Source organism: Bubalus bubalis, chromosome X, assembly GCF_019923935.1.
Source record: "Bubalus bubalis isolate 160015118507 breed Murrah chromosome X, NDDB_SH_1, whole genome shotgun sequence".
Classification (NCBI taxonomy): domain Eukaryota; kingdom Metazoa; phylum Chordata; class Mammalia; order Artiodactyla; family Bovidae; genus Bubalus; species Bubalus bubalis.
The window spans coordinates 136952532-136968415 of NC_059181.1; the positions used below are offsets into that span (position 1 = coordinate 136952532).

A 15884-nucleotide genomic window follows, 5' to 3' on the forward strand; every position below is an offset into this window, starting at 1 on the left:
GCTGAAATAAGTTACTGTGGTCACCTCACTTCTGATAGCATAGTGCTTTTTGTTACATACTCAGACCTTTAAGGAAGAGAAAAGCCAAAGACAATGATGTTAGTATTCTATTGACTCTATACCTTCTTTGTGCTACTTCTAGAATCTCTTTTACCCTGTTTCTCTTGGTATTGTCTTTAATAAGAAATAGATGGCAGATTGCTAGGTTGGAATCGAGGAAAATTTGTGTGCATGCACATAGTAATCCTCATGACAAAAGGAACAGATACCTCCTTGAGTTTTCACATCCTTTCTGTTTCCCAACCTGTACATCTATTTTGAAAAATCTATGAGTACTTGGGTTTTAAAGAATTAAAGTTACCAAAGAGCAGTTGTGAACTAATACCTCTGTCTTGAAGCACTGTTGTCCCTTGCTTCATTCATCATGCTAGTAAAAGTATTGAGACTATTCTCTAATATTAGACAACTTGGGGCATCCGGAGAAGGCAATAGCACCCCACTCCAGCACACTTGCCTGGAAAATCCCATGGACAGAGGAGCCCAGTAGGCTGCAGTCCATGGGGTCGCTAAGAGTCGGACACGACTGAGCGACTTCACTTCGGACACGACTGAGAGACTTCACTTTCACTTTTCACTTTCATGCATTGGAGAAGGAAATGGCAACCCACTCCAGTGTTCTTGCCTGGAGAATCTCAGGGACGGGGGAGCCTGGTGGGCTGCCGTCTCTGGGGTCGCACAGAGTCGGACACGACTGAAGCGACTTAGCAGCAGTAGCAGCAGCAGGGGCATTATCAGTTCTTCTGTTGTGCCTGAATAATGGAGCCAAATTACAATCCAGGCAAGTGAGGGAGCTAGAAAAGGTTGAGATTACTCCTGGGCGAGGTGGATCCAGACTCATCCCAAGGAGTCAGTGCCTGCGTGCTCAGTTGCTCTTTACGACCCTAGACTGCAACCTGCCAGGCTCTGTCCATGGAATTTTCCAGGCAAGAATACTGGCGTGGGTTGCCATTTCCTCCTCCAGGAAGGAGTCAGTACCCAGAGGGAGTACCCAGAGTTTAACCAGCCAGGAGGGCCTGACAGGTGCCAATGGCCAAATCCAGGGAAGTCCAAGAGGAAGTGATGAGTTGGATCTAGACACTAGAGGTAAGGGAGGAAGTCTAGGTGAGCCATGGAGAGAAAATAGAACTTTGAACTTGACCCGTATTATACTTGTTGGGTGTGGTAAGCCTTGGACCCACAACCGTTAATGGTAGCCTGAAGATAACTTCAAGTATTCTCTGTTCCTGTATGGGGCAGGGGTGGAGGTAATGAGGTCATTGGAAAATTTTCAGAGACTAGATTTGAGTTAAGAAAGTAATTTACCTCTAGGCTTTTGGGGTCACTTTCTTGGCTTTTTATAAGAATTATCTAAATGATACAGTTAGATTATATTAAGTTAGTGTGTTATAGTTGAGGGGAATTAAACTCACCTTCACTTAAATTAACATGTTATATTCCATACTATTGTCATTGCTTGATTTGCTTTGAGGAATTCCATGTGATTACTTGTTCAATGCATTTTTGTTTTAGTTGAATTGCTTATAATCTTTAGGACACAGTGCTATTAAAATCCCCTTTTAAAAGTGCTAAACAAAAAAGCAAAGGATTTTTTTTTTAATGTGTTCTAAAACCTAGGAGTGGTGATTAAAAGAAGTAGTTAGGTGTGTACTTCTGTGGGTTATAATGAATGGTTTTCTCTTCCCTGATCCTATTCTTCTTTTCCTTTAGAAGCGGAAGAAACTCTTTTAATTGACATAGCTTCAAACAGTAAGTATCTTTCTGAATGGAGTTGATTTTCATTCAACAAATATGTACTTGAAGACCCACTGTATGTAAGACACCTTTTTTGCACAACTTTTATCTTACCATTTTATCCTGTATTCTCTATTTTCATAATGCAGCCATACAAATTAGTATTGCCTCCCCAAAACACTTAGCCTAAGCTTAAGAAAAAGCAGGTGGCTGGCAAGAGTCTTTAAAAAGTTGAAAACGTGATCTGCTTTTCTGATGCTGAACTTCTTTGAGATACCAGTTTTTTGTTGCTATCAGTTAAGTCATTCCTGTGGAGTAGGAAATTGTAGGAAGGGTCATAGAATGTTTAAGGCACAAAAGGTTTTGAGGTTTTTTTAACTGCTGATATGTTTTAAGCTTTTTTCTCCTACCTACTTTTGATTTTTACATGTTAAATCATAATGTTTTCCTTAATTTATTATATTATTTGGGAGGCTACAGAGTCCCTTTTGTACCAGGGAAATCTTTTTTTCCTTAAAATAATTTTGGTCTTTTATTTAAGACCGTCTTCTCAAGGCATTTCTTTATCAGAGAGAACACGGTCTTCCTTCTCACTGTTTCCATTCTCGCATTTTTTATCTGTTTGAAACAAATCATCTTAGACTTTCTGTGCAAGCTGTTCTCCATTTATCATCTAAAATTGTGCTTTGTTAGCATGGGGAGGAAAAAATGGGCACTTGAATGCTACTGTATCTACTCTGTGGTTGCCATGGGAAAGAGTATGTGACGACACGAATCCAAATCAAATGGGGTGCTTTATCTCTTGGTTGAGTCCTTGGATGCCTGGGACTTGGCCCTTAGCTTGGGGCCATCAGTTCATACATAATTTTGCTTAGACATAGTCCCCGTCCTTGGCACTATTGTTTTGTATTACACAGTTTAGGTACTTCTTCTGATTTGGATTTTATTATTCTTTCCTTTGGTCATAAATTTTGGAAGTCTTAAGGGCTGATCCTAAAAGGCTAAGCACATCCAACTTCTAGCTTCTACTGCAGATATCCAGGAGAGCAAGTAACCTAATATCTATGTCTTACTGTACTTAAAAAGGAGAAGGCAAGAGCAATACTAATAAAGCAAAATGTGAGCAAAATTTGTTCAGCAGTGTGACTCACATTGGTGCTAAAATCTTCTGAAAGTAGATACCTAAATGTCCTGTTTTAGTATGGAAATAGGTATTTCCATAGCTGAAATGTTAAACTGAGCTGTGCCTTTTCTCTTACAAACACCTAATTTATGGCGTTGGTTTAGTTGGCCTCTCCTGCATGGAAATTAACCATGTGTTGCTGTGTCCAGAGTTCAAGTTACTAGATTATATGGGAAGGAGTTAAGTAACCACTTGAATAAAATGCTTCATTTCTGCCTATTTATTAACATTTGTACTGAAACTAGATTTTGTCTTGATCCTTAGGCTTCACATATAAACCTTTAGAACATAAAATATGTTGCTGGAGAAGACCTTGGGTTTGTTAAGCAAGGCTGATTTTACTGAAACTTTGTGTTTTCACACTGTCTGGATGTTGGTATTAAACATTTTAAAATACTTTTTCTGATTATAGAGATAATACATCCTTCATTATGTACAATTTGTAAAGTTCAGGAAAGTTTAAAGTATAAATTAAAATTACACTCCTGTGACCTAGAGATCACCACTGTAATTAACATTTTTATGTATCTCCTTCCAGTCCTTTACTTATATTTTTACATAATTGGAATCCTAATATATAGCTTTTATCCTGTATTTTCATTTAACAGATATTGTGACCTTTCCCATATCATTTAAAATAGTTTAAAAACATGATTTTTAATGGCTAACATTTCACCATAGATATGCACCAAATTTTGTTAATTTAACTCCTTTGTAAATTAAGTCACTGTCAAGGAACATGGTATATCTCTTTTTACTTACCGAGGTTCTCTTTATATCTCTCAGTAACATATTGTGGTTTCTTCATAGATAGCAAATATTTGTAGGTTAAGTATTTTTTGATGGATTTTTTTGCTGCTATTGTCAGTGGAACTTTTTTGGGGGGAAGCTTTTTCTCTTCTGTTGCTTACTACTAGTATACAGAGCAGCTGTTGACTTTTAGATATTTAGCTTTTATCCAGCCACTGTACAGAATTTTATTTTGGGGGAGCCTTTTATTTTCTTTTTTGGTTTTGATAGCCCTAGTCATCTGCAAATAATAGTTTTGTGTCTTTCTAGTAGCTATACCTGGAGAAGGCAATGGCAACCCACTCCAGTACTCTTGCCTGGGAAATCCCATGGACAGAGGAGCCTGGTAGGCTAGTCCATGGGGTCACGAAGAGTCGGACCTGACTAAGAGAATTCACTTTCACTTTTCACTTTCATGCATTGGAGAAGGAAATGGCAACCCACTCCAGTGTTCTTGCCTGGAGAATCCCAGGGACGGGGGAGCCTGGTGGGCTGCCGTCTATGGCGTCGCACAGAGTCAGACACAACTGAAGCGACTTAGCAGCAGCAGCAGTAGCTATTAGTTTTGATTCCTATCTCATTACACCAACAAGAATTTGGAGGTCAGCGTTAAATGATGATGATGATGACATTTTATGTTTAGCTCCTGATTCCAGTGAGAATGCCTCAAGTGGTGCTTCACTGTTGAGGACATTATTGCTTATTGATTTTATAGTTTTATTTTTTAAAATGTTAAGAAACTGCATATATTTCACATTTGTATGAGTTTATTTAATTTTTTTGGCCATGGCATATGGGCATGTGGGATCCTAGATCCCCAACCAGGGATTGAACCCACGCCCCCTGCAGTGGAAGCACGGAGTCTCAACAACTGGACCACCAGGGAAGTCCTTTGTGTTTTTAAAATGATGAATACTATTAAATTTTATCAAATGTCTTTTTAGTATGTATAGAGATGATTCTATTGTTCTTCCTTATTTGACCTATTGATGGATAGTATGATACTAATTCCTTAATACTGAGCCCTCTTTTATTCATTCTTCAACAAATATTTGTAGAGTGCCTTCTATTTACCAGGCAATATTCTAAGTGCTGCACAACTGGTAGAAAATAACATAGATAAGGTTGCTGCTCCTGCTTTGGTTCTTGCTTCTGTGCTATTTGGTACTAGTGTCACATTGATGGCTATAATCCGTTAATCCTTTCCATAAGCTTATGAATACCTCTTATGTGCCACGCACTATGCTCTAGGGATACAGGGAAAAGCAGCATAGGCATGGTACTTCATGAAACTTAGTGCAAGAAACAGCTTTTATTTTTTTATTTTTTAAGAAACAGCTTTTAAACTGATAATGTATGGTTACATAGTTGCAGGGTTGTTGTTGGTGGCTTTTTTTTTGGCTTCATCACCCACAGCTTGTGGGATCTTAGTTCCCCAACTTGGGATTGAACCCAGGCCCTTTGCAGCAGAACCCTGGAGTCCTAACTGCTGGACCGCCAGGGAAGTCCTCATAGTTGCAGTTTTGATAAATACTATCAGGGAGAAATAGAGAGAGTTGATAAGACTAAATTAGTCAAGGTCCTTAGGGAAGGCCTCTTTGAAGAAGTGACTTTTAAGTTGAGACCAGAGGGGATAAGTAAGAGGTGAAAATGGGCAAGAGAAGATTCCAGGTAAAAGGAACGTCATGGGTATAGGCCCCAAATTGGGAAGTAGCTTGATACTTTCTTTGAAATGAAAGAAGACCAGGATGCCTGAAATAAGTCTCAGGCACTAAGGTAGGCCAGGCTAGGACCAGATCCAGTAGAATCTTGTAAGCCATGATGAGGAATCTGGATTTTTAGAGTTTAAAAATTGAAAGAATATGAAGGATTTTATGCCCATGTTGGGTTGCCAGGAGGCTCTTTCAGTTTAAGCTAGAGTGCTAGAGAGTATGGTGGCAGTAAGAATGGAGAAAAGTAGACAGATATGATAAATGATTTTGAAGAGTAAATCAACAGAGGCTGGTGTGGGGGTAGGGGGTAAGCTGAAGAGAAGTTGTCAAGGATGAATCCTAGATTTCTGGCATGAATGTGGTTGGTGGTACCATTTGCAGAAATAAGAACATTGCAAGAGGAATGAGTTTTCCTGGGGTTTTAGCTATGTTTACTTTGAAATTTCTTTGAGACATTTGAGTGTAGATGATAAATTGGCAGTTGAATGTATGCATCTGAAGCTCAGAAGTAAGGTCTGGGTCACTAGCACAAAGAGGGTATTTGAAACCGTAAGAGATTATGTGATTGCATTGTATACCTGTGCTATCAGTTATAGTAGGCACTAGTCATATGTGCCTATTTAAATTAATTAGAACAAAATTAGAAAATCAATTCCTCAGTTGCACTAGTCACATTTCAAGTCTCATTAGCCACATGGGGTCATCGTTTACCATATTGCACAGTGTAGTTATACAACATGTCCATCATCACAGAAAGTCCTATTGGACAGTGCTGATACAGAGTGAGGAAAAAGATTTAGGATTGAACTCACTCTACTTTTTAAAGTTTGGGTAGAGGAGAAGACACTTCAAAGGGCACTAAAAATTAGTGACCAAAGAGAGAGAGAAACTAGATGAGTATGGTGTCATAGAAGCCTTTTTAAGAGACTATTTCAAGGAGGGATCAACTGTTGATTTCTGCTGATAGATCTTATAATATGACTGAAGAATATCCATTGAATTTAGCAATATGGAGATTATTGGTGACCTTAACAAAGCAATTTCAGAGGGGTAGTGGGAGCCAAAGTCACACTGGAATGGATTAAAGAGAGAAACGAAAGGTGAGCAAGTAGTAACTTAACTATGTGTCTTTCAAAGCTTGACTGCAGAGGGGAATGTAGAGATGAACTGGAGTTGGAGTGGGATATGGGGTCCAGGAAGGTTTTTTGTTTTAAATGAGGAGGATTTAGAACACGATTTATTTAAATGCTGATAAGAAGGAGACTATGTGAGGGAGAGGTTGAAGATACTGAGGGGAGGTGTCTAGAGAATGATTGCGAGGGTAAGATTCCTGAGAGAACCCAAGGGGTTGTAATTCCTCTGATCTTCTTCCTTGTACCAGAAGGGAAAGGAGAAGATGAATAGAGATACAGGTAGGATATGATGGCTTCCATTTCCTTTGAAGTATGAGGTAAAGCAGTCTGCTTGGGAGAAAAGAGCTTGGGAAGAGTGGGATTCAAAGACTGATGATAAATGTGAAGTTGTGAATTGTTTTTCCAGATAGTGGGAGACAAGTTGACTATGGAAACTTAGACTGATTCCTATCATACAGGGCCCTGTTGAGGTTAGCAGTCAATTTATAATGGGGTGTGTGTGTGCTTGTGTATCTGGTTTTATTCCCTCAGATATAAGTACAGAGAACGCAGTTAGTTGGATTTCTGAGTGTTGAGAGTTAGCCAGGTAGGCATTAGCCAGAACAGAGTGAGTGGTAAGGCAGTTCTGGGTTTTTGCAACAGAGTGAAATGATGGCTTCTGTTTGACAAAAAGGAAAGCGAAGGGCTTCCTGGTGGCTCAGTAGTAAAGAATCTGCCTGCCAGTACAGGAGCTTCAGGAGACCTGAGTTCAATCCTGGTGTTGGGAAAATCCCCTGGAAGAGGAAATGGCAACCTATTCCAGTATTCTTACTGGGAAAATTCCTTAAGCACGGTTGCAGGGTTAATGTCCTCACAAAGAAAGGTGGGGGAGGGTAGTGAAAGCAAGAGAGAGTGAATGAATACTGAGAAAGTGAAGGGATCAGTGTGTCAGAGGTTCCCCTAAGAGCAGGTAAGTGGCAAGGAGTTCAGAGTGGGTATTTGAATTAAAGATTTATGAGGTGATGGTGTTTCTGTGACAAAAGATCCAGGGTATAACTGAGTAGTCCCAGTAAGACTGAGGGAATAGGTGGCTGAGGTGGAGGGGCAAGGTCATTGGATGAGGAAGTTGAAGGTGTTGACTGAGTTTTCGGTGCTAATTTTGAAGGGATGCAAAATTAAAGCAAAAGTGTGAGTGGAGAGAAAGTCTTATGAATCAGGCCTGGATTCAGAAGTTTCTGGGAGGTTGGTGCATGATCTCATGGAGGAGGGAAGGGAAAGCGCTGGCATAGTCCAGTGGGTGAGCCTCAAAGGAGAAGGGATTTTTCCTGAGGGAGGAGGAGAGGGAATGGTCTGGAGATGGCATTAGGACAAATAAGGACACCAGTCTTAAATTACATAGTGTGTGAGAGACTATAAATAGCCTCTACTTTGGAGGGCTATGGGGGAGCTACTCTCAGGGGCCAGCCAGTTTGCAGGTGACTCTGGTTTTCTGGATGCACTAGATCACCTGGGGGAGTATTTTTAGAAACTGCCAGTGGGCTTCACCCCCAGAAATTCTGTTTTCTTGGCCTGGGGTGGGGCCCAAGTGTCAGTATTTCCTGAAAGTGCCTCTGGTAATTCTGATGCTCCCTGAGTTGAGAACTACTGAGAGATTCAGAGAGTATTCAGAGAAGTTGAGGAAAGAGGAGTGTTAGCTGATCTCAGAGGCCAGAAGGGCTGGCAGGGAAGAGAGTCTATAGACGGTTGGGTGGAGGGGGTAATTTGTTCTCTTTCCCATGCAACATGGTGAGAGAGCATCTAGTGTTTTTTGTTTTGTAAGCAGTTTCTGGAATCTTCTGTTAAATGGGTCAGTGTATTTTTTTATACTTGCTAAAATGTATCTTTCAAGATCCTGGAACAGAGAGAACACATGTTCCTGTTCTAAGTTTCTATCCGATACAAGCTGCTCCTTTTAAGTTTTTTTTTCTACTTTTAATATAAATTATCAGAGAAAGAGAGGACTATTTGTGTCCTGAAGGAGGTTTTCCCTGTATCTTGAAGGCAGTTCTAATTCACAGTCCTTATTCATGCCCTTTTTTTTCTCCTTACAGTGGCAGCCTCATTAATTTTCTTATTGCTGGTCCTCTTGCGTGCTTTTTTCCCCCATTTTTATCCTCTATGTTTTTCTCTTTCTTCTGATCACTAAATCTGTGTAGATAGAAACATAAAGAAATGCAAAGAAAGAGAGAGTCAAAGGTTCAGAAGTGGATTTCTACCATAAGATACTATGATTTTCATTTCATTTTCTCATCTCTTTGTTATTTACAAGTGTGAAAGAGTCCAGTTCTATAGTCATTAAATGCCTTCTGTCTGTGAAGTCTGATGTCATTATTATCAGTAAAGTAACTGATGAGCCCAGTTTTCCTGGGGCTTTCCTGGTCTTATCTTTAGAAGTCTTGAGTCCTAAGAAGCCCCTCTGTCCCAGACAACCCCGGGAAATCATTGAGAGTGTTGTGTTGGGTAACCCTTATGTGCAACCTGTCTCTTGCCCTCAAAGAGCTTATAGTTTCCAGGGCCATGAGAAAGCAGTATGTGTAATAAATCAGTTAAAATAAGAATATAAACAAGGACATGGGTTTCCTGGATCACCATAGCCAGACAGTTGATACAGATGGTAAATATAAGGCTTTAGAAAAGGGGAGACAGTATGTTATATACATAAGAAACTGAAGTCCTAGGTAAGTTTGCTTCTAATTACACTGTTTTCCAATTGGCTATACTTGAACCAAAACACTCGTGGACATGGGTCATTATATTATTTTTGTGAGTTTTTTCAAGACATAGATTTTTTACTGGAGGTAAATGAGGTATGGATGCTTCTTTTCAGAATAATTCAAGCCGATCCCATTATGCTTTTCTTTTTTACTTAGCTTATAAATTCAGTTGCCTGAGTACAGTCTGTACCTAAGGAACAAACCATCCTATTTCCGTTTTTCCCTTCACACTTCAGAGATTCGTATTATGTGATTTGGATTTGAAGTGGTAGGAATTTCCAGCTAGGAGGTGTGAGGGGGGGTGGTTGGGGAATTGATCTTTTGCTAGAACTTGAAGGTTCCTACAGTGACATATGAGCAACATATTAGAATGTAGGAAACTATGATGTTATTATACATCATGTCACTATATTAGGCTGCTCATTTACACAGTTCATTAGCCTACATTAAATTTTTCTCCGCATCACCCCCAATACCACCACCACAACGAATCCCTTGATCTTATAGGTATGCTTCATACATTAGAGGTCTGGAATGTTTGCTATCTGGATCTTCTTCTATTAAATTGGTAAGTTGAAAATATGATCCCAAGAAAACATTATATGTATATGGATTTCTGTTCTTTTTAGGTGGCTGCAAAATTCGGATTCAAGGGGACTGGACCAGAGAGAGACGCTTTGAAATCCCTGATGAGGATCACTGTGTGAAGTTCGTCTCAGAGGTCCTTGCTGCTCAGGAAGGTAACTCAAACCTCAGCAGTTTTCTTTCTATTTGTCTGGGACATGCATACAGAGACATGTGGCCGTTAGCAGAGTACCTTGCCCATGGAGCCTTGATAGGTGATTTTTTTTGTTGTTCAGGAATGACCCCAGGGATAGATTAGGGTAAGTCTACTCAGCTTTAAGGACCCTGAGTCAATTTCCAGAATCTTCTGTTTCTTGCCATGGCCAGCTTACTGCAGACAGTAATCCTCCTCCAGCCCCAGATGGTCCCAGAGCTGCTCTCATTTTCTTAGTCTCTTCCTTTGTGTTCAGGAATGGTGCTAAGTGAATGGCCTTTGGTGGTGGTGGTGGTTTAGTTGCTAAGTCGTGCCCGACTTTTGCAACCCCATGGACTGTAGCCTACCAGGCTCCTCTTTTGGTTATGGTAAGTTCCATTCAATGGAATGGTTGTTCCACTCTATGACCCCTATCTCTCCAGCTCAGTCACAGCTTCTTGTTCCAGACCAAAAGGAGTCATCCAGCTGGTACCAGAAATTAGACACTAAGGACAACTCTTCTGTTTTTTCAGGTACTGAAAAGATTGTTTTTTTTCCCCTGGTCGCTATGATGATTGCAGAGTCAGTAGATTTTATCTGGGCAGATAAGATAGTGTGGAGTAATGTCAATGTCAGATACCTTCTCCTATGAAGCGGTTTTGGAGTCTGTACTCACCACCTCATGTTCAGTCCTGTTACTTTCTATGGCACATTAGCTCTTTCGGAGCCAGCTTAGCAGAGGTGTAAAAAATGCAGACTCCAGGGGCAGACTGCCTGGGTTTGAATCACAGCTCTCTGACTTCCTAGTTATATGACCTTGGTCAAGTTACTTTGACATCTCTGAGCTTCTGTTTCTTTTTCTGTAACTTAGGAAGATTTTTTAATAGCACCTATCTCATGAGGTCTTTGTGACGATTAAAGTGAGATAGTGATATAATCCCTAATTATCAACCAGGCATTGTGTTAAAAGTCTTCTATAAATACTCACTCTTTTAGTCATGTTCCAAGTTAATGTAACTTACTAGTTATGTTTATCATTCTAGTTAATATGTCAGTGGTTCAGGGACAGATGTGCTTCTTCCCCTATCTACGTTATCACTGTTCGTATACCTTTCTGTTTGGTAACGCCGCTGAGCAAATAGGGGTCAGACCAAAACCGCTGACCAAAGCAAAGTCCTATCTATCCTGAACAAGTTGGATGTTATCTTCCCCCGCTTTGACTCTGGGTTTTGCATCCTTCAGGGCTTCTTGGATTTGAGGATAATTTTTCATCTATGAATTTGGACAAGAAAATCAATTTGCAGAATCAGCCTATAGGGGTTCACCGGGAACCTCCACCCCCACCCCCTTCAGTGAATAGAATGTAAGTCCTGTGTTGAAACAGATTTCCCATGTGTGAGACTTTCCTGGTGAAGGCAGTTTCACTTCTGAATTGCTCATTTATTCGCTAGGCTTTCACGTGAAAAAGAAGCTTCTAATAAGGAACCCCCCAAAGTGACCAACACCATGCGGAAGCTCTTTGTACCAAACACCCAGTCTGGACAGCGGGAGGGTCTCATCAAACACATCCTGACAAAGCGAGAAAAAGAATATGTCAACATTCAGACTTTCAGGTTAGTCTCTCTCCTACTTACGGAGGTGAAACATTAGTTACATTAGTTGATATAGCAAAAAATGTTCTTTTGGTATTTAAGATATTAGTGTAATTAGCTTATTTCAGAATAAAAGCATAATAAAAAAGAATGGTGAGCTGATTCAAGCACCTGTCTTTATGCGGTCAGTAACCTACATATCCCCAATAATGCAAATGCTACAATTTCCCTTGGATTTTCTAAATCCAAATGATTTAGATTATAAATCATGTGGTGTATTACTAAATGATACCACATCTACTAATACCATCCACTCTTAGAGAACGAAGTCAAGCTCACATGTACTAGAGAATTGTCTCCTAGCACATGCCATAAGCAGGTGTGTTTATCTGTCTGACCTGCTGAATTTCTTCTTGCCAGTATCGGCAAATTAAGTCCACTGTTACTGCTAGACCTTAATTTTCATTTTCCTACTTTGGTAAGTTAACTAAAGGAAGTTTCACCCAATCCTCTTGATTGGGAGGCCTATCTTGAATTCTTTCCTCTATTATATTTTTCATTTCATTTTTACTTGTTGATATCCTCTTTTTTGGATTCACTGTGTGTGGCGTGTGGAGTGGTGTAGTGTGCTGTGTATCTCGATGTGCAGAGCAGCAACACTTTTCTTTGTTATTTGCGAACAGCATGTACCCTTTTAGTCCAAGATTCCAGACCCATCTGCTATCCCATTATGCCTCATTTATTCTAATTCAGTCATGACTATATCCCTGTGCTGAAGCCTCCAGTTCTTCAGATTCCCCAGGATGCTTATATTTGTATGTAAACAGTTAAGACAGTCATGAGTTTTCCCTTATGCTTTCCCCCTTAATACTATATCTGTCTCAACAGAATTTCCTCCACAGATGTCCTTGTAATCCTTCAAGAAGTGAGTTTTTGGATTTAACTATGGTTCCTTATGGAACAGTTATCCATATTAGACATCCTTACAGAGTGAAGATACCTCTTTCCTATCCAGAAGCTCTCCCTTCAAATAATGTTTGGATGGAATGTAAGAGGAAGGAAATGTGGTAGAGCCATTAAATTTGTGTTTTTTAAATAGAAACTTGATTCCTTTCTGTAGGTTTACCTGATGTGAAATTTAGAGAGAATAAGCCCACTGCCTTTGCATTCTACAGGCAAGAAGGGTTTTTTGGTATGTGTGGCAAAGCAGCTTGAGAAATTGCAATGGCTTTTTGTGAATATACACTTGTATAGAAATAATGAGAGAACTTTCTTTAGTTCACACTTTACCTTTGTTTCTAAATTATTTTTTGGTATTATGTATTAGATTTTTTGTTGGAACGTGGAACGTGAATGGCCAGTCTCCAGATAGTGGGTTAGAACCTTGGCTGAACTGTGATCTGAATCCTCCTGATATCTACTGCATTGGGTAAAATACATGTCTGGAATTTCATTTTGTCTATATGTTTGGTGTTACTTTATGTGACATTTTGCCCTTTTTTCCCCACTGTTTGTAAAAACCTGCTGTAGACTATGTATGAGAGCTAACTTGTGGGTCAAAGTTGTGAGATCATAAAGGAATAGATATCTAAAATGCTGTGAGGAAGCATCTAGTCCTCTTAAAACCCCTAGAAAACTATATTCTTCATAGAAACTGAGATCTGAGATTAATTCTAATAGTGACTATTCCTAGGATATACAAGCAAAGCTCTGTTATCCCTTATGGAAGTTTTTTGTGTTTTGCTTGGCCTATGCATATACTTGTGGGGGAGTCTTTTGAAAAGAAAACTACTTGTCCTTACTGATCACTTGAATCAGTAGAGCAGTTCTCTAAAATTCCTCTCTCCCACATTCCTTTTTTCACCTAATGTCTCAGAAAATGGGACAGGAGGTAGTCAGAGATAATTATGGGATGTAGATCTCACATCCTCTTGTTTTCTCAGATTCCAAGAGCTGGACTTGAGCACAGAAGCCTTTTTCTACTTTGAATCTGTGAAAGAACAAGAGTGGTCCTTGGCGGTAGAGAGGAGTTTGCATTCCAAAGCCAAGTATAAGAAAGTAAGCCGCATTTAATTATCTTTTTTAGTATATGACTAAATAGCACTCACTGGAAGTTACTCTGTTTATAGCTTGTTCCAAAAGAATGGATTAATTGAATTCTTCCCCATGTGTAATACCGGATAGGGCAGACTAATGCTTTTCATTCCTATTTCCTAGAAAAAAAATTCCTTAAGCTTCTCGATTCTATAGTTTCATTGCTTGGCTAAGTTTTAAGAGAAAGGAAGAATTTTACTGTACTGATAGCAATAATTAACTCAAATGACATGTAAGTGACTTTTTGCAATAAGATTTTAAGATTGAAATTGTTTGCTTACACGGTCAGAACTGGATGCTTTACAGAAAAGCAGTTTGAAGCATGTGGGTGCATGGGGTAAGCTTTGGAATTGGAGTAAAAACAGGAGTGTTGTGGAATTTAAATGAGTTTAAAACTTGGTTGTAAGTCAAGAGTAGAGTTGACTTTAGCAAGGTGACCCAATTTGTTGTTCTTTAGAAGGCAAATAGTAGAGGCTACCAAAAGAGTTATTTTAATTATGCAGCTACCATACCAAGCCCTTCAAAAGGAGTCATCTGTCTGAGTAATTTTCATCTGCACCTTCTTACACCTGATGCAGGTGATAAGACTGCTGAAGATGTTATTCCTCTCATATAGACTAATACATATTTCAGACATATTTCTAGTTCACAAAGAAGTCAATAGGATTGTTATACATTTTATTAGGAAATTGTAAATCAGAAACTAGGAAGGAGAGGCAAAAGGAACAAGCTGGGATAGAGGCTTTGTCTTTATTATTCAACTTTTTAATACTGCTTACTCATGGTAGGCTAAAATGTGATTAAAATAATGAATATAGAGCTGAGGGTACTCGTTGTCCCTGAAGACTTTTACTGGTCAGAGCCAGATTAGCACTTTCCTGGAAAAATTTTGTTTCCTCTTTATGAGGTCCATTGGGAAATTAGAGGATTTAGATTCAAATTGAGGCATGATTATATCTTCTTGGTGGAAAATTACTTGTGGGAAGTTAGAGATGTGCAAAGAGTGGTATTAACACAAACCTCTTCTAATTCCCTGGAACTTAAAGGTTCAACTAGTCCGCCTTGTTGGGATGATGCTCCTGATATTTGCCAGAAAGGATCAGTTGCGATATATCCGTGATGTTGCTACAGAAACTGTTGGAACTGGAATCATGGGAAAGATGGTGAGTTACTTTGGAGTTGAGCTTGATTATGATTTCATGTCCATATGAAGTTCAGGTGCTCATTGTGTCTTTTGTACTAACTGTGAATAATTACTCTTGCTAACAGGGAAACAAAGGTGGGGTAGCTGTGAGGTTTGTATTTCACAACACTACCTTTTGCATTGTCAATTCCCACCTGGCTGCCCACGTGGAAGAGTTTGAGAGAAGGAATCAAGATTATAAGGACATCTGCGCACGAATGAGTTTTGTGGTCCCAAATCAGACCCTCCCACAGCTGAACATCATGAAACATGAGTGAGTGGTTAAGTCTTCTTTAGCCTTTGAGTAGCAGAGCTGAGAAGAGACTAACCATGATGAGAAACTATAGAAATGTGCAGAGTGAGAGATTCTGTTTTGGGATTGGATTCACAAAGAAGAGGAAGGTTTTGAGAACTAGCAGATGCAATGAGTCAGAGAAATTAGATTTGCTATCAGAGGAAAGGTTAGTTCTATCAGTGGACATCTGAGTAGTGGTGGAGGGGATCTGTCAGTTGTAATCAATTTTCATTATTTTTTATTATAAAATAGAAATATTTATTATAAATATAATAAAAGGTGAAAGGAAAAAATCCATCATTTCTTATCTCTGCTTTCCCCAGCCAGTCCCTCCCTCCAGAGAAAAGCATTGTGGACAATTCAGTGTGTATCCTTCTAGATCTCTGCTGTCCAGTATGGCAGTCTAGTAGCCATAGGTGGCTATTGGGCACTTGAAAGTAACTAGTCCAAACTGAGGTGTGTGGTGAGCATAGACTATGCACTGAAATTACAGGGGAAAATATAAACTATCTCCATTTCTTAAATATTGATTACATGTTGAAATGACAAAAGTTTGGATATATTGAGTTGAATGGAATTTGTTGTTAAAGTTATTTTCACTTGTTTCTTTTATTTCTTATATT

General features: G+C 39.3%; 1 protein-coding gene across 3 annotated transcripts in view; it reads left to right on the forward strand.

The window, feature by feature from the left end:
* OCRL (OCRL inositol polyphosphate-5-phosphatase) overlaps positions 1 to 15884 on the forward strand; it is a 50510-nt gene that overhangs the window by 6288 nt on the left and 28338 nt on the right. For all 3 annotated transcript variants that reach the window (XM_025276898.3, XM_025276900.3, XM_025276899.3), the window contains exons 4-12: positions 1768 to 1806; positions 9970 to 10080; positions 10541 to 10630; positions 11340 to 11460; positions 11549 to 11710; positions 13017 to 13118; positions 13633 to 13747; positions 14830 to 14946; positions 15053 to 15240. In XM_025276898.3, the coding sequence (XP_025132683.1) occupies positions 1768 to 1806; positions 9970 to 10080; positions 10541 to 10630; positions 11340 to 11460; positions 11549 to 11710; positions 13017 to 13118; positions 13633 to 13747; positions 14830 to 14946; positions 15053 to 15240 (1045 nt within the window). The remainder of the gene's footprint in view (positions 1 to 1767; positions 1807 to 9969; positions 10081 to 10540; positions 10631 to 11339; positions 11461 to 11548; positions 11711 to 13016; positions 13119 to 13632; positions 13748 to 14829; positions 14947 to 15052; positions 15241 to 15884) is intronic.